The sequence below is a fragment of the Sus scrofa genome, chromosome 7 (assembly GCF_000003025.6).
Source record: "Sus scrofa isolate TJ Tabasco breed Duroc chromosome 7, Sscrofa11.1, whole genome shotgun sequence".
Lineage (NCBI taxonomy): Eukaryota > Metazoa > Chordata > Mammalia > Artiodactyla > Suidae > Sus > Sus scrofa.
In genome coordinates this window covers 103,087,428-103,111,349 of record NC_010449.5, presented here as the reverse complement: position 1 = coordinate 103,111,349, position 23,922 = coordinate 103,087,428, and the positions used below count along the sequence as shown (strand labels likewise).

General features: G+C 38.1%; 1 protein-coding gene across 1 annotated transcript; it reads left to right on the top strand.

Moving 5' to 3' along the window:
- Nucleotides 601-14,936, top strand: DIO2 (iodothyronine deiodinase 2). The gene is given in 2 exon segments (NM_001001626.2): nt 601-859; nt 9,260-14,936. Coding segments are annotated over 2 exon segments (798 nt in total). The 5' UTR covers nt 601-637; the 3' UTR covers nt 9,836-14,936.

Sequence of the window (23,922 nt, the reverse complement as noted above, 5' to 3'; positions counted from 1 at the left end):
CACGAAGGAACAGCCAGAGGGAGTCAGGAAAAAGAGAGGAGCCGGTCGCTCCTGGAGAAGGGAGAAAGTGAGACAGGCTAGGAGAAGAAGAGAAAGTGTGTGTAAACGGAGTAAAGAAGGGAAAAAACTACCCTTAAAGCACATTTTAAAAACTTTGGCAATTCTAGAAAGAAACAGGCTACGTTTCAGAACCTAGAAACAATGCGACGCTAAAGAGAATTTTGCAAATCTCTGCCACAGTCTCATAGGTGCTTGGAAATGAAAGTAGAACTGCTTGTCTTTAACCGACTCTGAGAGGGGTAACTGGATTAGGGACGGGTACGCCAGTGTTTTTTTTTTTTTTTTTTTTTTTAACATCTTAAATCCTGAAAAAAAAAAAGCAGCAGCTCCGTATTGAATGAATTGATGGGCACACTCCAACTACTGGGCTGGAGAGACTGGACTTGGTCTTGCCATTTCTGCTTCTTTGAAAAAGGAGACAACTTGGGCTTCCTTTTAATTTAGTTTTTCTCCTTCTCCCCCACCCCCAACCTCCCCCCTCACCTCCCCCACTCCCCTCTATCACCACCCCCCTGTTAAATAAGAGGGTGAAAGGGAACCAGAGCGCACAAGGAAACTGACCCAGGAGGCAGAGAAGATGGGCATCCTCAGCGTAGACTTGCTGATCACACTGCAAATTCTGCCAGTTTTTTTCTCCAACTGCCTCTTCCTGGCGCTCTATGACTCGGTCATTCTCCTCAAGCACGTGGTGCTGCTGCTGAGCCGCTCCAAGTCCACCCGCGGGGAGTGGAGGCGCATGCTGACCTCAGAGGGAATGCGCTGCATCTGGAAGAGCTTCCTCCTCGATGCCTACAAACAGGTGAGCTGCGCCAGAGCAGAGGGGCTTTGCAGGGCAGCCGGCAGGGGCAGGAGTGGGGATGCTGGGGACTGGGGCCTGGAGGGAGCATTGGCTTGAGGACTCGGGAGCCCTGTTTGGGGACGTAGCGGTTATGCTCAAGTGAGCGCCCCTGCTTACTCTCTACACCTGTGACACAAACTAGATTTGGGGATGACAGGCATTAAGCCACAATGGCTCTATGTAACCCAAGAAGGAGCCTTTCTAATAAGAGTCATTCATGCTTGCTGTGGAGTAGAGGGTATTTGTGCCCGAGATTAACTTTGGGAAAAGTCAGAAAATCTTGGGGGAGGGCAGACTGCTGAATTTATTCTGCTCTTGTCATAAACTGGCATGATATTTTGCTTGTTGAGAGGCTATGTGAGGTGCTTTAGGAAAGACAGTTCAATGGGTAGACACTAAAAGCAAGGGGAAAAAAAGGTGCCACTCAAAACTCTCAGGGAGTTGACAGGATTTAACAAAATAGTCACAGCAGGTGTGATTTGCATAATAGCTGCTTCATTTCTGGTGGAGGTAAGAGTTAATGAAAGCAAGCCTGTGTGTACCATCCTCAACTTCAATTTGGATTTGAACCTTTTGAAGCAGTTCTCAGGCACTGAGTCCCGAGTTACCAGATATCAGTTGGCAGCAGAACCATCTGAGAACTAGCTGTCAAAATCCAGACTTTGTTCTGGAAACCACATTTGCTTTGTTTCTCAAAAGTGAAGTAAGTTGTCTAGGGAAGAGCAGATAAGTCTACAGCTCATGACAATCTCAAAGCTGTTATAACTCATGCTTGGAACACTGGAACAATGGCCTCTTGCTTACGTGCAAGAGTCCTGTCCCAGGGGCTGCTGTCTCAAAACCAGAGTGATCTTTGTTTCTAAGTGAAGAATGCTACTGGGAGATGGTGGCACATCCTCAGCTCAGATGCTCAGGGGCAAAGAGGAAAGAGCACTGGTCCTTTGTCGCTTTGCTCCCTCTGCCTGTGCTCACCCTTGTGACTGCTGAGGGTATCTGGGCTTAGGAAGCATTGACTCATCTGACAAAAGCTACAGTCCAAGCAGACATTCTTGGTTTTTCATAATAGTATTGAAGGACCTTGCCCAAGATGCCAGGCAAGTGAATTTGAGAGGAATATGGAAGCCAGTGAAATGGTACACTCTAGGCAGGCAAGCACCTCAGAAACAGAGGCCGAAAACTCAGATTAAGAGGGGGAAGGGGATGAGTCCTCCATAAATAGTACACTCAAAAAATAAATGTATGCACCAGGAAAGGAAAAGAGGTAACTTCTAGTAACAAGGAACCCAGAGTAGGATCCTTCCACTGACAATCAAACAAGTGCTCAAGAAGAAAATATTCATTTTAAATTAGGGACGTTTTACTACCACACGTGTCCTTGTTATTGAGAGTAACCTACATGAAGGTCTGCATTTGTTGTCCTAAAGACAGTAAGAGCTCTTGTTAGCAAGGGAAACTTTCTTTATAATAATATGAAATGATATTCCAGGTTCTGCCAGTAAAGGCCCATTTTATACTGTGTACATGGGGTGAATGGGAGATGTGGGAGATGATCATTTTGTTTCCACAAATATATACATTGAATGTGAAATGTGTATGTTTCTTTTTTTGGAGGAGTAGAAAATTTGGAGGAGAGTGGAGTGTACATAAGTATGTCAGACATATTATTAATTAGGAAGTTTCCTCATCTATATCTGATTCATAGATGCTAGGAGATAACATGGCAATGCCAGTTATTTGATCTCAGTGTTTTAAACTCTTACTTTTTTGAAAGCTAGTTGACTTTTGCCTATAAATGAAAAGTCACGGCTTTGGAGAATTTCACTTATATGCATACCTACTCTCACATAAAATAATGAAGGTTGTGATGTTATCCACAAATATTAAATGAGGTTGTTTCTCCTATTAAACAGCTTATTGAAATAAAAATGGAAAAGGAAAAAGTACCTCTTTAATAAACTTTATCGTTTATTTTTTCACTAATGTATAGTGTTTCATTATGTTGCAATATTTTGTTATTCCTTTTCCAGGAGACTGAGTAGGTTAAGTGGTTCGTTTCCTTTTTTCACACATGGTTTGCATATTATTCTTCTTCTGTATTGTTTCTGTCTACTGACTTGATTACTGACCAAGTTCATGACTGATGTTACAACGTTTACTTTTGATGACTTTTATAATAGCTGCAGTGAGAAGCAACCTCAAGTACCCATATATCCAGAGATAAGACTGGACTAGGTTGTGATGAATGAAACATGGTGCACACAGCTGGCACTTAATTTAGGTCTCCTGTCTCCAAATACAGAAAGAATGGCAGTGGCTGTGGTGGCTTTTGAGGGTCACTCAGAATCTCTGAAACAGGTTGAGTCACTTCCCTGAATGCTATTGTCACCTGCGCCTCTGTCTTTGGGTGTAGCCATTTCCAGAGGCACACCAGAGGAGGCTCTGGGATGGCATCACAGTGTTTCACAATCTTGTCTTGCCTTATTTTGAGGCTGCCACTGCCAGAAGTGGAGATTTCCAGGATGAGGGTGTGTGCACATGCCATAGGATGAGGCATGTCGTTTTTAATTCTCCTTTTTGTTGAGTGACAGCTACTTGGGAAAGCATTTAGAGAAAGTACAGTAAAAAGTGTTTTCCCTGTGTTTGGTTCCTGTAGTGGCAACAAAAACATTAAAACAAATTAGAACAAAATAAAGCAAAAACCCCTTCCTCACTAAAATGGTAAATGGGATTTAAAATTAACTTTATGGGGAAACCTTTAAAGACAGTTTGGGTTTGGTTAGAGGGAGCCCATGTACAGTTTGATAAAATAGAAACTCTCCTGAAAATTGCGAGAGATCGATGTGTTTAATAGATGTTTGTTATTTAAGATTTCCCTAGTCAGTGTCATTGCATCTAACACTGCATCCTTGTGCTGGTGCTCAAAGGCTCAAAAATATAACCAATAAGCAAACTACTCTGTCTGGGAGCCTGGCTCCTACCTAAATGAAGTGTAAAAGTAAACACACAGTATAGATGCTGACAAGCAGTTTAGCTTCTACATGGTCAATATTGCTGTGGCACAGAAAACATATTCATTTGAACATATAATTTTGGTTTTGAAAGGGTCTCTTTGACATTCTCCTCCTCCTCTTCCTTCACCTCAGCCTTTTGACACTCGTTTCTACAATGGAAAATGGCTCTTTTAAGAAAGAAACATTCCCAAAAGAACACAAAGAAGGCTACAGCCAGAGCTTGTTCATCACTTGGATAAAATACTGGGAAATGATAGAGCTTAGAGCTATATTTTCACATTACAAATCAAAAAGAGAATGGCCAACAGGGAATTGAACTCAGAGGAAAGAGTAGGAAGCTTATCCTTCAAATCTGATTCATTTGGCCAATTTGAATGTAAATGGTTAAATCACTCCTTAATAATTTTTTGGCCACATTTCTGAGGACATTGATGTAGGCTGTTTATTATGTCAAAGAATTTGAAATTTCCTGGTAGTTAATAAAACCATTCCAGGGCTTTGGACAGCAAGAAGGATGTGTAAAAATGATTCTGCCATATATGCACCCTCCCATTCTTATCATTTGCTTTACTTGCTATCATGGGATTAAGTAATATTTTGACCAGAAGCCTTTTTCAGGCTGTAGAAAAGAAAAAAACCAAGGTTAGTAGTATATGCTCTATTTCCAGCTTCTACTTAATGAATGGTTCTTTCTTTTTTTTTTTTTTCTCGCCCTGCATTTCACAGTCCACATGCTAAAGCAGTATTATCCTTTTCCCCATGCAAAACTGTCAGCAAAAGGAATCCTATCATCAAGGGAATTAAATATGTGCCATGTATTTACACTCTTGTTCATATTTATAAATATGGGTATTGCAACATTTGAGCTTGGCCTAGAGATGTCCTCTCTTGTAAAATTATAAACCCTTTATTTACCTCCTTGTTGGTGTTGTGTTGATGTTGAATACAAAACCATAAGAAAGGACAACTTAATAGTGCAGATGAGAGAGATAAAAGTCAGTGATGATATTACATTTTACGTGTGTCCTTTCTGATCCTTGCAAAATAAAGGCACCCTTTGGGAACATCGGAACTTCAAAACCAATTAGTGGAAATGATGCTTCTTGTGTTTGGGCATTAAATACTGGGCAGGGTTCTCTTTAGAGCAGCTAATGCTGGCAGGGAAAGAGGTACCGACCTAATTACTCTTCCGCAAGAGTAAAAAATGCCTTTTGAATGCCTCTTTGGCAAATATGTCTCATTAAGGACAAAAACCAAACACAAACCCTCTAAGAAGGAGAAATTAAGATGATAGGTAACTTGTGGCCAGGAGACTTTCTGTGCCACTGTGGGAAATTAAAACAAAGTTTGGAAGTACCAGGGGATAACTTGTTTTTGTTGAGCTTCTTTCCTGCAGCCTCAGTGTTATTATGGGACCAACTTTATTTTCTTCATCATTTTGGCTTTTTGTCAAGGAATGCTTTGCTCCTGGGGAAAGCAAAGAATCTTCCATCATTGAAGACCATGGTGCTTCTCCCGTTCCATCTCAGCTGGGTGTAATGCCAAGCAAACCATGAAATTCTCCATTTGAAATGTTGGTCATAACAGGAATTTAATTTTCATGGTAACCGAATGGGAAGATAAGAAATGGACAATGATGTCCATCTAAAAGATTTTTTTTTAAAGCAGACTTTTTTTAATTGCTGAAGTTTTTTTTTTCTTTATTGCTGCTCTATTGTCCTCTAACAGAAGTGTTTAGCAAAATGGACAAGTTTTATGATTAGTATATGATACCAATAAAAGCAGACTACTGCTCTACTCAGATGTGGCCTTCCAAGTCATGGGTGTATATTGTTCCCTCATGTTTTCTTAACAACATTGTTCTTACCTATGCATTTACTCTTACCGAGTCACCCTCATGAAAAGGATAATTCTGTTTATGATATTCTCATCTGAAGTTGAGTCCTATGGCCACTCAGCAAAATAAAGAGGACTGGCTGCTTTCATTTTATGCACTACTCAGCTGAGATAATCAAGAACAGAACAGCAGCATTAGGTGTTGATTGCTGCAGTGTGCTCTACTGTGGGGCTCCAGGATTCGCTCTTCTAAATAATCTGTCTCAGTGAGCTCATCCATCACCCAAATGTGATTATGTTCATTATAGGTCAGAGTTATTATTAAGTGTAAAATTCTTCACTGATCTCTAACTAGGATAATAGCAACTATCACTCATTCAAGAATGTATTCAACCCCAAATTTTTAAGTATATGTATAAATTTTTTTCCCATCTTAACAAAATGCCCCCCCCCACATACAGAAAGAGCATTATATATTTGGCAGCTTTCCTAATTTTTGATGTTAGAGTGAAGGTGTTGGACTTGTTCTAAGTCTTCTAAGGTGAACTAATCTGCACGTTGAAAGCAATTACATGACTGAATTCCGCATTGTTACTAAGAAGGAGAAGGTGCTTTAACTTTCCAAGAAAATTAATTACAGGTAACAAGCGAGTCACCTGTGACTGAAGTCAGGTTAGATTATTCAGTTGAATAGTCAGGAATAATGTAAGGATGAACAGTCTTGCTTGGGTGAGAGTCAGGGGCATCAGAGGCCCATTTAACAAGACTGCACAATTGTTCAGAGTTCTTAAAAATGACTCCAAAATGCAGATGGATGTTTTCACCTACCAAGAACCTACAAATCTCTAGTCCAGAGATGATTTCTCTCCTGTGTATGGGTTATTCACTTACAGAGAGGTTGCTACCGCAGCTAATGGATTTAGACTAATCTGAATGCATTCAGATCTTTATATCACAGTATGTTGAGAAACATAGCACAAAAGTATTGTCAAAAGCAGCCATCCTAGGATCATTATTGCTATTTTAAGTGGGAAAGATCTAACAAGAAGGTGATGTTAATACTGCGTATTCCCTAAATCTACAAAGGAGTACAAAAAGAACCTGTGGATGAAAAGGTTGATAATACCTTTAAAAATCTATATTTAAATTTTAAGTGTATTTCAAAACCTTAGAAGTGTCTCTTATATAAAACAGTCCATCTAAAATTGGCTGATTAGGTTCCTTCATCTAGTGTCACTTGCAAATTCCCCAAGAAAATTAATATAAATAAAATAACTTCCTCTCTGATTATAACTGAAAACAAACATACTTATTTAAATCATACCAACAGCTTCCTTTTCTAAGAAAGAAGATTATTATTCTAAGGTTACTTTAGAAAACTAATAGTACTTGTTTCAAACCTGCTCTGCTAAGATTTTTCACGATGGAGAGAAAGGGCTTCTTCCTCCTCGATAATTAAAATGAGTTATATGCATTAATGTTGGATAGACAATTCTTAATAAAAGCCCTTGAGTGTTTTTTATCAGTTTGGATTGTTGAGTTTTTAACAGTTTACTTCTAAGTGACTTCAGTGAATAGCAATGTTATATGTGGTGGTGTTTATATGAGGGGAAAAGTCGATCCAGTTGGAAGTGTTTTGCAATATTAAGGATAGTGTATAAAAATCAATTGTACTATTGTACATTGTCCCCAATGTTATTGGCTTTGATTAAACCATTCTAGAGGAAGGTCCAGTTGTGTTAATTCAAACTGAAGTAATTGGCTCTTTTATGTTGCCTGTTTTTTTATTATCAATTTGTAGATTCAGAGACCAGCAAACTTTCAGTCTGTGTTCACCTATTTAAACCATGTGCAAAGGGAGCCAATGCAACAATTTTCTTCTGTGCCTCTTCTGCCTGAGGATTTTATAATCCAGAGTAATTTGTTAATAAAATGTATGGTAGAAAAGTAAATGAGGAGTTCCCATTGTGGCTCAGTGGTAATGAACCTGATGGTATCTATGAGGATGTGGGTTCGATCCCTGGCCTCTCTCATTGGGTTAAGAATCCCGCATTACCATGAACTGTGGTGTAGGTTGCAGATGCGGCTGGGATCCTGAGTTGATGTGGCTGTGGCATAGATCAGCAGCTGCAGCTCTGATTCAACCCCTAACCCAGGGAACTTCCATATGCCACATCTGCAGCCCTAAAAACCAAAAAAATAAAAATAAAGATAGAAAAAAAAAAAAAAAGTAAATGGTTTGTGACTTCTAACAAAGGAAGCAAAAAAAAAAAATAGATGAAAAATGAGAAGTTAAAAGTAGAATTCTACAAAAAATAAAACGATGTTTTTGTTTATTCATTTGTTTGTTTAGTGGAAATAGTGTGGTCCTAGTCAAAAGAACTCCAAAGTATGCAGTAGCCATAAACACCTCCAAGAAGGATATCCTGCTGAGGACAGCTCAAATCACTTCTAAGAATAATTTTTTAAAAAACGTAGAACTGGAATTCCCACTGTGGCTCAGGGGAAACAAAGCTGACTAGCATCCATGAGGATGCAGGTTCTATCCCAGGCCTTGCTCAGTGGGTTAAGGATCTGCATTGCCGTGAGCTGTGGTGTAGGTCGCAGATGCGGCTTGGATCTGATGTTGCTGTGGCTGTGGCACAGGCCAGTGGTTACAGCTCTGATTCAATCCTTAGCCCGAGAACCTCCATGTGCCATGGATGTAGCCCTAAAAAGCAAAAGAAAACAGAAAACACATAGAATTACCTAGGAAAATGGTGTTCTGTTTCACATGTTTGGATGGCATCTATAATGGCAGCCTACACCCCTGCAGTGATTACTAGTGTGCAAAGAGTTCTTTTCCTTGTGTTATCCTCTTATAACTGTTTGAAGAAGACAGGCACCATTACCACCATCTTACAGATGGGAAAGCTGAAGTGCTGAAGAGATTAAGTGGGAGGAAGCCTTCTTATAAATGGGAACCCCAGGTTTTCTAGTTCTGGCCAGGAAGAGAGCCCATTGCTCTCTTTGTCCATTGTTTAAGATTAAATGACTTAGCATCAGGCAAGAAAATAAAAGTCTTTTCTGAGTACTTTAGAATTCAGAAGTGAGAATTCAAAAAGAGGTACGATGTCCCACAACTCTGATAATTTATTTTAAAGTAGACCGTTCACTTTTTACTTTTAAAATGGTCAATTAATCATTCGTTATACGTTGTGTGCTAAGCACTGACACACACAAAAAGGATAGTAACGAATACCAGTCTCAACTTAATTATGAAGAGAGTTAGCTCCAGTGTCTTCAATGAGGAAAATAATTACCTTTAGTGACTCCACAGAATGAAAAAGACTTTTATTCTCTTTAGTGCCATTCATTACATTACCTGCCATGATGGCTCTTTCCTCAAATTGATACATGTTTACCATATCCTCTGAAGAAAATACCACAATTTATTAGAGTCAATTGTTTCTAGATGATCTGACTTGAAGTGACAAGGTGTTTAATCTCTTCCTCTTTCATTTTTCACCACCAGGTGAAATTGGGTGAAGATGCACCCAATTCCAGTGTGGTGCATGTCTCCAATCCCGAAGGAAGCAACAACCATGGACATGGTACCCAGGAGAAAACAGTTGATGGAGCTGAGTGCCACCTTCTGGACTTTGCCAACCCTGAGCGCCCACTGGTGGTCAACTTTGGCTCAGCCACTTGACCTCCTTTCACTAGCCAGCTGCCAGCCTTCAGTAAACTGGTGGAGGAGTTCTCATCAGTGGCTGATTTCCTATTGGTCTACATTGATGAGGCTCATCCTTCAGATGGTTGGGCAGTACCTGGGGATTCTTCTTTGTCTTTTGAGGTGAAGAAGCACCAGAACCAGGAAGACCGATGTGCAGCAGCTCATCAGCTTCTGGAGCGTTTCTCCTTGCCGCCCCAGTGCCGAGTTGTGGCTGACCGCATGGACAATAATGCCAACGTAGCTTATGGGGTAGCGTTTGAACGTGTGTGTATTGTGCAGAGACAGAAAATTGCTTATTTAGGAGGGAAGGGCCCCTTCTACTACAACCTTCAAGAAGTCCGGCGTTGGCTGGAGAAGAATTTCAGCAAGAGATGAAAACTAGATTAGCTGGTTAAAAGTATGATTGCAACAGAGCTTTTTAAATATATATATATGTGTGTGTGTGTGTAAAGAAAAGGAAACTAAGAACTGAATCCACTGTTTCAACTGAGTCCTATTATGTCACTGAAAGACAGGAATTTACAAGTCAGAAGAGCATAAACCTCTAACATCTCAATAAACTTTCACCACTTAAATGGCTTTGGGCTCAAAAGTAGCCCCATCATTTCTCTTCCTAGTGAAAAGCCCTGAAATGAAAAGATTCCAAGATGGAAAAGAAGAAATCTTATTTCAGCATGTGTTCAGTCTTCCCTGAGAAAGAAGTGATACAGCTGATGCATGCTTTGGGACCCGAAGGAAAGATTTACCTTATCAACTACTATGCTAGGGGAGCTACCATCATTGTTAGTAAAGGGTATTGCTTAGGCTTTCTTCAGCATGGATAGAGCCCAACTGGATAAGTCCTAAATATGTACTTATAATGAGTCTTCAGACCCAGGCCGTGTGGCTAGGACCTTAGTGTTTAACATGTTAGAGTACTTTCTGATGTTCTAATGCCTAGCCATGTAATGCTCTATGTTGGCCTGAATATCCCAGGACTCACAGGTATATTTGCAGATATCAAGAATGATCCCTGCTTGGAGGGTTAGAATGATCATCCGAAATCTGATGGCTACTTGCTAGGCAGGTGGGGGGAAGCACTAGAAGAAAATCAAGTTGACAATCTAGGAAAATGAGGCAGAAAACAATTAGAAGGTTTCATAGAGCTTCATCTTGAAACCATTGAGTGGCACTAATTTGTTAGCTACAGAAACATGGGAACATAACACCAGGCCAGAAAAAGAGGCCCAACCAATGTAGCATAGAAAATATACATATGAAATCAGTGAATCTATCATATATTCCTAGATAGAGAATGGCAGATGGAGAGGGAAAAGACATAGTTTAATATTTTTATTACTTTTAGAAACAGGTTTTTGGTGTGTATATTTTCAATATGTGAATTACACCCCATAATACTGATGAAAGGTAAAACCACTGGGTCCAGTGGTACTGGTCTGTCCCTCTCCATATCCCTACAGTTTTGATGTGGCCCCACTCATTCTTGGTGTCAGTCTCTATGGTAGTGTTCTCTGAATGCTGAGCTCAGCAATATATAAATATATATGTATTCTCAGCTGCTATGGGAGATAGGTGCCGTGGCCATTCAGCTGCAGCATTGTTTTCCTCCCAAAGTAGGTGAACTATAATGAATGAGAGGCGAGAACAAACAAGGTTTCTTCTGGTACAAAATAGAGTTAAGAGAAAGTTTGAGACAATTCCCATCAGTAATTTTTGGAGGCTTTGATGTAAGGCAATCCTCAGTATCATGGAATTTGGTAAAATGGAATTCCCATAAAGTTTTGAATTTGGACTTGGGTCTTCCAAATTTGTTCCTCTTAGCTGAGTTGTAGTAATCTAAGATCTCTATAGTACATGATTATACAATTTTAATATATATATATATATACCATATTTCTCTTTAAAATGGAAATACTATAGTTTTACTTATAAGTAATATAATAACTAATACCCTAACCTCTAAAAGAATAGACCAACCAATTTTGTATCATACATTTTCTATTGTAAATTCGAGGATGTTATCAAATCACAGTATATGGTTATATTTTTATGTACAGTCCAAGACTCTTATGACCATTCCATTAATAATTGAATCATAAAATAAAACTGATAGAAAAAGACATCTAAAGTTGAAAATATCTTCCTGAACTAGTTGCCTGAAATGAGAAAAAAGTGGAAACTCAGTGTGCAAGAACCAAAAGTCTATTTAAAAAAAAAAAAATGGAGCAAGTCATATCACTTCATCATTTATTGTTTAGATATTAAAGCACCATTTTAACTGATTGTTTTTAACTGCAACATTGAAGCTTCCTGGTGTTCTAAATTCTGCAAAACACACCCACAAAGAAACAAATCAAATTTTGAAAAGGCAATGCTACTGAATACATTTCTGGAAAATCACATTGAGAATAGATTATTTCTGAGTCCTCAGTTGTTAAACTATATAACTCGAGGCTTATCAGTGGGCCCCACTGATTTTTAAATTCAAAATGGTGTTGAGATCTGTGTGGTACCCTCGAGAAGAAAAATGAAGACTTGGTGGCAGCACTCTCTCACTGTTGTCCTCAAACTTCCCCTTTGTTCCACATGTACAATAATGGAACAGGATGTCAGAGAAGCTGGTGGGGGGATGAGATTTGGCTAAGGCAGTCAGTGCTAGGGTCTGGGGAAAAGGATGATGGAAAAACTACCCAGTTGTGATATATTTTTAAAGAAAGAAAAGGTTGCGTGCTGTAATTCCTCTCCCTGAGGATAGACCAGTGGAGAAGTGAAACAGAGGAAGTAAAAATACAAAGGCATAGGCTGAATATCAGGGAAAAAGTTATGTTCAGTGGAACATAGAAGAGTTACTGGAAGAAAGGCTGTTAGGGGCCAATGGAGAAAGTGAATTGACAAAGCTCAGGAATCCTACACTATGTAGAATGGCTTGGTGTTATCAGAGTTATGATAAGCCTATAGTTATGTAACTTATTTATCTCAACATAAAATTTTATGATTTCCTGTGATATATCTTTTATGAACTTAACAAGAACTCATTATTTGAGCTAGAGGAGATTTAATGTTTAGCTGGTATGCTCAGAAAAATTATTAGATTTTCAATATCCACCCCACCTATCCTATCTTTTATAAGGTAGGTTCCTTTGAAGAACTGTAATTCTTATTCTCACAAAGTGAAATTTATATATATAATTTCATCATCTTAGTACCTAACATTTCCCACCCCCATAGGCTATGTTTACATGAAGCTATCAGGTTAGCCTTTTAAACTGAGTTAGCTTGTCTATTATTGAAATAGTCTCCAAGCAGTTTTAGGTATTATCATAGCATCTGGATTTACTCAAACACTTAGTGTTTGAAAGCCTTATGTCTTGAAACTATTCAACATTTATTTTATTGTTTAGGGAAAATGTTAGTGGAGTCAGTGATCACTTTCCTGAATGGGCATGAATGAAATGCCTGTAAAATAGGGTAGGAGTGTTTGATACTAAAATGTAACTGACGTCCTTGGAGGAGGGTAGTAGTGCTGTTCTTGCTTTGTATAGCTAAAGCGACAGTCATTTAACTCATACGGCTTTTCATATTCATGTTTTGGATCTCTGGTCCTTTGTCTTCACCCTGTTTATAGAATGTACTCCCGATTTTTGGTAATATCAACTTTGAAATGGCCTATTGATTTAGTTAAATTCTTCTGCCGTCCACCAGGAAATGTCAGTTCTGTGATCAAGGAGAGAAGAAAGCCCTGCTGTCTTTCATTTTGCCTGAATGTTTTTAATTTAGGGGGCCCCTGAATAAAAATTATGAAATGGTGAGGTCATTCATGGGTGCTGCCTTGCTGCATAAAACACCAGAGAAGCAGGTTAAAGACAATGTCTATGCGTTTGGGAAAATTCCTAGCCAGATACAAGATGCTCTCAGCATATCCTATGGGCAATGTTCACAGCAAGAAGAATGCACTGATGTACAGAGCTTCCCATTCTGTAAATCATAAGAAGATAAACATGGGCATTTAGTCTACCTAGTTTGGGAAATAAGTTTAATGAGTTTGGTTAGAATCACATGGCCATTGACAAAGGGGAAAATGTAGGCACCAACTTCTGTCCCATTCAAGGATTAACAGACACCTTACCAGCATTTAGAGCTTTTTGGAATATGCCCAGTGTTAGATTTCTGAGCAGTGGAGATTAACACTGAGGCTTTTAATTCCAGGAGGTTTTTTTTTTTTTAATGATATCGCCAAAAATCAAAGATAAAGTGTTTTTAGTTATGTTCTGACGGTCTCTCTACTTCCTCCTTTAATCTTGAAAATAGAAGCTAAACACAGTCTTCCTGTGTAAGTCCAGAATGGGGCATAAGTATCAGCTTCTGCTTAGTGACCAGCGCTCTCTTTGTAGTCCTGAGGTCCTCTCTGAGAGAAAGGGAACAGGACCTGGGAGATCAAGGAAGTAGCTAACTTTAAAGACCCTAAGGGCTTGGTCTGCTGATCTGGGAAGATTTGAAAAGAATTTCCCACCTTTGGAGGAGGACTGATGAGTGTCATTGAGTGACTTCAGCAAAACATTGCTAAAATGTTTTGTTAAACATGAGCAAAACATTGGGCTACTTCCTAACGCCTTGCATTCTGGAGAGCACCAGAAGCAAGGTCTCAGACTTAAGAGATCCAGTTCTGCTCCAAGGCTAATCTGAACCAATAGAAAGCAAACATGTACAGATATCCAAACAATATTGCTCACACAAGTTGGGGCTTGCTGCCTATCTTGGGCAGCAGCTCTGGAGCTCCAGGGAGTTTATTGCGTATTTACCGAGGAGACTTCGAAGACCCAGGAGATGTTTAATGAAGTCTCTATTTTGGCTCAAATCTCCATCCTTCCCCCATCCCAAAGCAAATAGGTAAACATATAAATGAAAGAAGCCCACAGAAGGGAGTGAGAAATAAATTTTTCCCAAGACTTCTCTAGACCATGTCACTGGTTGGTGTGGTTTTTCTGTGTCAAGGTTGGAAGATGTGAAGACATAAGTATCCAGTATTTTATAACCAAAGCAATTAAAAGGTATCGGGGAGGGAATGTTGGCCAGTTTTGTTTAGTTTTGCATCACATTATCACCAGACGCTATCACTAGCCCAAGTAATCGGGCACCCGAAGAGGGAGACGGAGATGTGCAGAGGTTACCAATGTGCAAATGATAACTACTGACGAAAGAGTCAGTGGCTCAGTTAGTGGTTGGATGTAGTCACATTCGTTTGCCTCTGCCCATCTCTGTCTCCCTAGCAAGGAGACTATTCGGGGCACAATGCTATGAGTCCTGGGTAAATGTGGTGAGAATGCGTGTGTGTTTATCTCTGCTTTTCAGTTGCAGAATCAGAAATGCTCTGGAGATTGCCAGTAGAAAGAGTGTAATTATATTGGTGCTGAGTGGTACGTGTGCTTTTAAATTTGTTCTTGTATTTTAATAAACTTTGAATAAAAGAACAAAGTTACTCTTTGGTTCTATTTGTTTATTTTTAAATTACTCTCTAGAACTTGCCCCTGGCTGGAACACATTCATGGTTGACAAGGGAAAGAGAATCCATCATTCTAATATTTATTCCTTGGTATTTGTGGGCAAAATCGCCAGTGATGCCAGGTTATTTTAATCTCATGCTGTGTGCCAGAGTCTTCAAGGAAATCAAGACAAGTTAAGAGAAAATCTTCAGATACTTTCCATATTCATGAACAAGTTGCACAAAGATTTCATGGAAAGGGGCCTGTTAGAGACTGTGGAGCAAACTTTTACTTTGTTATATTTACACCTCTGGTTTTCTAAGTGCAATAAATAAACTTTCCAGGAAGCTGGTTAAAGCAATACATTACCCACACAGTATATATGTGTGAGTGTGTGTGTATAATTTGTTTCATGATTGGCAATGCAATAGTGTGGAATTTAAAAAAAGCAACACTTGAACACATTTATATCAAGTGCTTTCCTCTATAAGAAGATATAAAGGATAGAATGATTTACAATGGCTGTGGTCTATTAACGAATAATGAATTAGTAACATAGTTAAACGTGTGTTTTGTTTCTGAAAACAGGTGACATAACCCAAGTCTTAGTATCTCTTGAGACTCTTGGTCTTGATTTCCTACATGTAGTAATTGATATTTGTAATGCCTTATATGATATTTCAGAATTTTAATGAAAATGTAAAGAATCATTACTTTGACAACTGTTGATTGAGTTTCTATTCCTTGCAGGGTGCACCTGTGCTAGGTGCGATGCAATGCACAAAAGCGGTAAAACTAAACTCACAAAGACATGACTCCCTCAAGGGACCTGTCATGGACTCATCAAAACTGCAAGTAATAAACTGAAATTAGTTTATAAAAAAAGTGAATATACTGGCTGATAGAACCAAACCCTGGGAATGGTTGGAATGAAACTTGCCCCAGGGATATTGAAATCCAGTGACATAGAAATCTTCAGTACTTGCTAGGTCTTTTGTCTCTTCTCTTTTTTGAGTGTCAGCTTTTTCTTTTGGACCAGCTTCTCCTTATGCTGGGTGACCTGGCTAGGGGAAGTGCCTCGCTTACATTCTAACTATAAGATGGTTCAGAGCTTGAACCTTTCCCAAGGGAAGGACTTGAACTGGATCAGCTTGTGTTACATGTCCACTCTGTTGTCATGAGGGTAGGGTCTGTTACCAGAAGGGCAGCAAGGAATGGTGATAATACACAAAAGTATCAGAAGTTAACTCAGTAGCCATTATTTTTATTTCCCTAAAAATGAAGGGCACCTCAGTAAGTGACTAGATGTGTATAATTGTTGAAAACAAGTTCAGAGAAAGGATAGAGCTCTCAGAGGAGACTTTGTGGAGTTTGAAAGGACTTGAGTTGACCTAGGATGATGGGCAAGATCTAGATGGAGAAGAAGGTGGACTGTCTTCCATTTAGTAAGTCAGTATATATTTACAGTGTTCATTCGCTGTGACTACTAAGGCCTAATCAGTCAAAAAAAATAAGACCTTAAAATATGTCAATCATTTTTAGAAGGATAATTCAATCCATTTCACAAAAATTGAGAGAACTGAGGATAGGAGGTATGTTTTATATTTCTCTATTTCTTCCTCTCCTGGGTGAGCAGGCAGTTAAACAACTAACATTAAATCACCAATGTATATTTGAGCATCTATTATCATAAATAAAGCATTAGTCATAAAAACACTACCTTCAGTGGGTATATATACAGATGGTATAAAATATGTTTTTTGACACTGTGCTTATAGTGTAACTGGTAAATAAAAAATAAAAACACAATAATATCTTATGTAACAGATATAATCTCCAAATGTACTGAGCCTTAAAACCTTGAAGTTTTGCCATTTAACTCCATCCAGAAGGACTTCTAGAAGAAACTGGAGAGAAACATAGAAAAAGGGCGTTTGAAAAATAAAAGGATTTTCCAGCCAACATTGAGCCCTGAAAGATATTCCAGGAAAATTTGTAATAAAATTCCTTAGTGTAATAATGTGTCGTATTGGAGCGTTTTGCAAAGGCATTCACAATTCATTCCCAGTTTTCACATGAATGAGGATTCACTGTGGCTTAGTCATCTTGGTCAACTACTGTGGCTTATATTTGTGAAATAGAAAAGAGGATGATATGCTAGAGTAAGAAGCATAGAATAAATCCCCACCATATACCAGTGCAAAAATTTGAAAACTTTTAATCAGGAAGTGAACCTGCACATATAGCCATTGGGAGTTCCTGGGTCTACCTGCAGGAGCCAAGACTGGCTAGAACCTTGCTCCCCTTGGAGCTCAAACTTACATTTGTATTGTGTAGCTTATATATCCAGGGAACAATTCTGGGTCTTGCAGCTGCCTAGGTCTTCTAGAGTGGTGGCAGAGATTCCAGGTACCTCCTGATAAATGGTAGCTGTTTTAACTGCCCCAAACCATGGAGATTGGACTGAAAGAATTCTAGGGATCCAGGAACCCTCTTATTCGCATTCCTGCTTCAGAAAAGGGAGTTTAACTTCTGTTTCCTTTCCTGGCTTTGCTGCTATTCCCCTCTTATTTTCCCTCTCCCTCCTCCCCAATGTGAGAACTTTCATCCAAATGCGGTGAGCGTGGATATGAAATGGGATGGAGTGGATTGTATTGTTGACTTAATTTTTGCAATTCAGGCCAAAATTTTTGATTCATACAGTTTAGACAACATATGTGAGGCAATTTAGGCAACTGAATAACATACGTACAGACCACAGGCTTCGGTGTCCTCATAGGCCACTTCCACAGGAGGTGGCATCTCCACTTAATGCTGCAGAATGGTGATTCATGAGGTCTTCCTGCTTCCACTACAGAGTTTTCACTACCTTCTCTGTTTCTATTTGTCTATGCCTAATAGATGACACTTGTTACATTAATAGCTTGAGGGTTAGAGGCTCTATCAATTCTACTGGGAGGAATGCACTGTAAATATGTGGCACAGGAAAGTTTCTTTGAGGTGAAGAAAATCCTAAGGCAACATTTAGGAATTCCCACCCTTTGATGGAAAAGGGAAATCTAACCCCCCATTTCCGACAGCAGTCATCCTACTGAGACAAACCTCTCCTGCTTTTGTAATGGCTGCATTTCCCTTCATAAAACCCAACGCTTATTTTTTTGGGTCAACTCTACTACTGATTCTACACATTTAAGTGTGTGCCCCATCATACTTTAAGGATTGTAAGTATAGGCTATACGTTGTAATGACTGAAATCCCCTAAATTTATTCCTTACCACTATTTCTTATGGAGAAATCTCTTTTGGCATATGTATTCTCGGTTTGAACACATTTTTAAAAAGCATCTCCCTTGGGTATACTGAGGTATGCCTGTTCATATTTTGCTAAGTTCTATGTTCTGGCCGGCATCCACTTCTTCTCTTGTTCTGGTGCCCAGGGCTTCTTACAGATGGTGAGTGATATCAGGCCCACATTTTAGTTAACACCTTTAGAAGATTTGAGATTTTCTGTTACAGGTAGACACTCATATACACATCTACAATACATTATTGATGGCGATGTATGTAGTTCATTCCATGGCATAAATGATTACTTTCTAAACCACAGAGGAAACCAATGATCCCCTTATATAGCGAAGGAGAGAGAGAGATTGGACCCCATTTGGATTGTCAATTCAATTGTGACCAAGTAGAGTAGATCAGGCATGTTCCTACTGGGTGTGCCACAATTATGGAAAAGATATCAAGAAATTATTCAGGGTAAGGACTCTGTCTTTTTCTTGATGATTCAGATACATCTAGTTATACCTGTAGCCCAGAAAGCACCAAATGTGTTTTGTATACTGGTTGTGTGTGGAGTTGGAAGGCCTCCAAGTAACGTGCAAGTGGCAGTAATCCCATGAGTGCTGTGTTGCTTCACTGACTTAGTCATTCTTTGGAAACTGGTCCTCTAAAGTCACCAGTGACCTCCTTCTAATCTAGACAAGCCCAGAGATAATCCTCCCTCTTTGTATTTCACAGCATGTGGTCCTTCTAATTCTTAGACGTTCTTTCTCTCACTGTTTTCTTTCCCATTTAGTCTATTGAAAGTGGATGTTCCTATAGGATTATTCCTATGTATTCTTTTTTTTTTCCCCACTGTACAGCAAGGGGATCAAGTTATCCTTACATGTATACATTACAATTACATTTTTTCCCCACCCTTTGTTCTGTTGCAACATGAGTATCTAGACAAAGTTCTCAATGCTATTCAGCAGGATCTCCTTGTAAATCTATTCTAAGTTGTGTCTGATAAGCCCAAGCTCCCGATCCCTCCCACTCCCTCCCCCTCCCATCAGGCAGCCACAAGTCTTTTCTCCAAGTCCATGATTTTCTTTTCTGAGAAGATGTTCATTTGTGCTGGATATTAGATTCCAGTTATAAGTGATATCATATGGTATTTGTCTTTGTCTTTCTGGCTCATTTCACTCAGGATGAGATTCTCTAGTTCCATCCATGTTGCTGCAAATGGCATTATGTCATCCTTTTTTATGGCTGAGTAGTATTCCATTGTGTATATATACCACATCTTCCGAATCCAATCATCTGTCGATGGACATTTGGGTTGTTTCCATGTCGAGATACTACCTCACACCAGTCAGAATGGCCATCATTAATAAGTCCACAAATAACAAGTGCTGGAGGGGCTGTGGAGAAAAGGGAACCCTCCTGCACTGTTGGTGGGAATGTAAACTGGTACAGCCACTATGGAGAACAGTTTGGAGATACCTTAGAAATTTATACATAATATACATCTACATTTATACATATGACCCCACAATCCCACTCTTGGGCATCTATCTGGACAAAACTCTACTTAAAAGAGACACATGCACCCGCATGTTCATTGCAGCACTATTCACAATAGCCAGGACATGGAAACAACCCAAATATTCCTGTGTATTCTGTTTTTCTCTTATAGGCTTTCTGAAGTAAGGAGAGAGGACATGCTATTGCAAATTGCACTAGTTAGTATTTAGTTTGCTTTAGCCTGTGAGGAGCAGAGACCTAAAATAATAATGAATTAAATAAGACAGAAGGTTATGTTTTCATGTAAAAATCCAGACATAGGTGATGTGCAGCAGGTATGAAAACTCAGTTCCATCAAGTCCTTAGAGATCTAGGCTTTTAGCTTTCTTCCCAGCCCTCATGATGCTGTATAGTTCTTAGATACCCATATCCCAAGCATAAGGGCAGAAAGGAAGAGGAAAAAAAGGCAAATATGGGTCTGCCAACTGTCTTTTAAGGAGATTCTTATAAAATGTTTTATGGACATTTCACTTATATCCCATTGGCCAGAACTTTTGTCACAAAATGACCCTACCTGCAAAGAAGTTTATAAAATATTGTCTTTAGTTTAAATAGCCGTGTGCCCATTTGAAGATTCTATCACTGAAGAAGAAGGAGGGATCATATTTGTAAGACCTTCTCCTAAATTTTTTCTAGTAGTTTTAATATTTGTTTTTCTTAAGTATGTGTTTTGTCCACCTGGAGCTAATTTTTCTATGGCATTAAATAAGAAATCTAATTTGACTTTATTTCCTAACATATAATAATTATCACATCTTTATTTTTTTCATCCAATGATTTATGATGCCAGTTTTGACAAATTTCCATATATGCATGAGTCTGTCCCAGTGTTCTCTATTCTGAATTTTCCTTGTCTCTTTGTTGTTCTCAAAACCAATACTATATTACACCTTTTTTTATTATTGTGTTGAACCATGACAAGTTCCCAGTATTGTTTTTGACCTGTGAAATGTTTCATGTAATTGAAAACTAATCTATAGTTTCATAAAAAGCTTTATTATTACAAATTCCTTCTCCTACTATCCTCAAACATACTTGTCTTCCTGAGGAGCATCTTGGTTATTTTTGACATTTTGATTTTTCATATAAATTTTAGGATATGGAATTCATGCTGTGGCACAGTGAGTTAAGGATCTGGTATTGCTGCAGCTATAGGGTAGGTCATAGCTGTGGCTCAGATTTGATCCCTGGCCTTCCACATGCCACAGGTGCAGCCAAAAAAAAAAAAATAGAATCAGTTTTCCACGTTCTAAGAAAGAACATTTTTAGCACTTTAATTGAAATTTTATTGCATTTAAAATTGCTTTGTGGGATAATTGAGATTTATGTGGTGTTACATCTTTCTATACATGACCATATCTTTCCATTTGTTTAGGTATTCTTTACTGTTTATCAATTAAATTTTGTAATTTTCTCAATAAATGTCACACATATTCTGAAATGTTATATTTTGGTGCAGTATTTTAGTTCTTTTTCAAATTACTATTATTTCATACATAGATGTTCATTTATATTTACTTGCATGTTTACCAATTTATTTGCTTACCAGTCTTTCTTATCGGGCCCACCTCATAGAAAATACAATGAATTTTATTTTTTCCTAAATTTTATTCTTTAGAAATTTATTTAGTGATGGTGCATTTGTAGTAGACTTTTTCTTTATCTAAAAATATGATTTTTCGTTCTTGTTCTTTAGGCAGGGATGTAATTACATGTAGTTTTTTGGAGATATTATTTTACTGGTGTTTCCAGTATTGCTGTTAAGAATCTGCTGACAGTCTGTTAGCAGTTTGTATACATTTTTCCCTCTTTCTGGCTACATTTTTATTTTTCTCTTTGATAATAATGCTTTGAAATTCACTCTCATGCACTAAAATGGAGACTTCATTTTATTTACTTTTATTGGTATTGTTGTGCTTCCTGAATTGAAGATACACATATAAAATTCAAAGCCATCAATTCTTTGAATATCAGTTCTCCTTCATTTCTTTATTTTTTTCCTCTTTAACTCCAAATAGATGATGTTTCCTTATTCTATTCTCCAAGTCTTTTATACTTTTTAAAATATCAAGGGAGCTGCATTTTTTTGACTCTTATGATCTGTCTTATGGAAGAGTCAATTCTCTCTTCACTTGTGTCTAATTTATTGTGTAACCAATCCACTGAGTTTTTAAGTTCAAAATTTAATATTACTCATGTGCGAAAGTTCTTTTGAGTTTTTTTCAAATGTTCCTGGTTATCTGTTGAAATTACCATCTTCTATGATCTTATTTTTAATTCTCTCTTTTCCCCAAAAAACATTTAAGACATATGTTAAGGTAAATTTATATTTGATTTTTCCAACATTTGAAGGTCTTAGGCTGTTTTTCTTTTATTTTTGTTGTTAGTGCATTCTTTACTTGTGTTTTTGATAATTTGACTTTGTATTCTTCCTTTTGGCTGATATTAATTTATGGAGTTTCTGAAGAATCTGGGTTCAGAGAATTGTTTATCTAGACAGGATTTGTGTTTCCTTCGGTCAGGTGTCCTGGGCCACTAGGAACCTGGAAGCCTGTTTACCAGAATGCAAAGAGAATGCATGTTCAACTCCCTATCCCACATGAAGGCAGACTTGTCATGAATTTCATTCATAATGAGTTGTCAGTATGGAGACTCATTTTTCCTTTCAACCAAGACCTAAGGCAAACTCATTCCTCTTTTGCTCTCTTCCCAGTGGATAAATTGTTTTCTGACTTACGTTTTTATTAAGGGAATATCCTTCTGAGTAACCCAACTTTCAGCAGAAGTCTCAGATTTGACTTATTCCTGTGACCTAGATGGAGGTCTTTCTCATCTTTCCTGGTCTTGGCCATTAAAACCTGAGCCTCTAGATTGCTGCTGTCAGGAGATGCCCATGGGCAGTCTGTGACTTTTACACATATTTACACTCGGTTTTAGGTTATTTCAGTCTTCCCTTTTTTTTTTTTTTTTAATGTGTGAGTTTTTTCCACTTTGCTCATCTAGGACTTAAAAGTCTATTTGTTTTATTTTATCCAGAATTTCTCAGGGTTTGTAATAGGTTTTTTTGGAATATGTGTTGATCCTATTGCTGAAAGCAGAACTTGATATGGTTGGCTTCTATGGAATGTTATCTATTCTAATAATTGTTATCATCAGTTCTATGCTGATGGAGGGAATCCCAAACCTATAACTTCAGACCTAACATTCATCTTCTGTTTCCCATAGGCATTTTTTTTAATATTAACTAGCAACTTGAATATTTTATCAGCTGTTAAGAATCAAAGTGTCCAAAGAGGAGTTTATCTTCCACAAACTGCTTCTCCCATCATATGTAGCTATTTTGTTATTTTAATAAGTCAACAATATTTGAAGTTTTTAGCCTGTGAACCTTGAAAATACTAGAAATGATTACTGTACCTTTATACCTTTTATGCAATCTGTCACTATCTCCTATCTTTGACCCAATATCTATATTATAAATTATCATTTAAATCCCTACAGAATACAAGATCCTAAATACCTCATTTAAGATTAATTTGACATAAAGTGTATATATTGCATCTAGTATATATTGATCATCTGCTTTGTGAAAGGTAGCATGAAAGCTGCTATAAATGGCACAAAAGACTTTTGGCCCTTTCCTTGAGATTTCTTGTTTTCAAATAACTAATAAAAAAGAGGTTATCTGCTACATTTCTATATATTATTATTTAATTAAGTACTGACTAAATACAACCACTTGCCTAAATATCTGGATCAGGTAATACATGTATGGGCAGGAACAAGAAGGAAGAGATTGCTGAAGTTAGGAAATTACACTAAGACAATGTAAAGGAATGTGGAGCTGAGAGAGTATCTTACCAATGCCCTCATTTCAGTAACTACATCTAACTGTACTCAAGCATAGTCTAGTTAGGTAGGTCAACCAATTTCCTTCTTCCTTTTATTTTTTTTTTTTAGTTTCTTCTTGTTAACTTCTTTTTCACCTTTCAAAAACAAATCTATTATTTTATTCTAGCCATTCTTCATTCCCTTTAGGGAACTGGTTGGTGTCTAATTTCCATAATAGCAAGAATCCACCACCAATGAGGCTTTGATCTTGCCCTAAGGTCCCCTCTTTCTTCTTAACTCCATA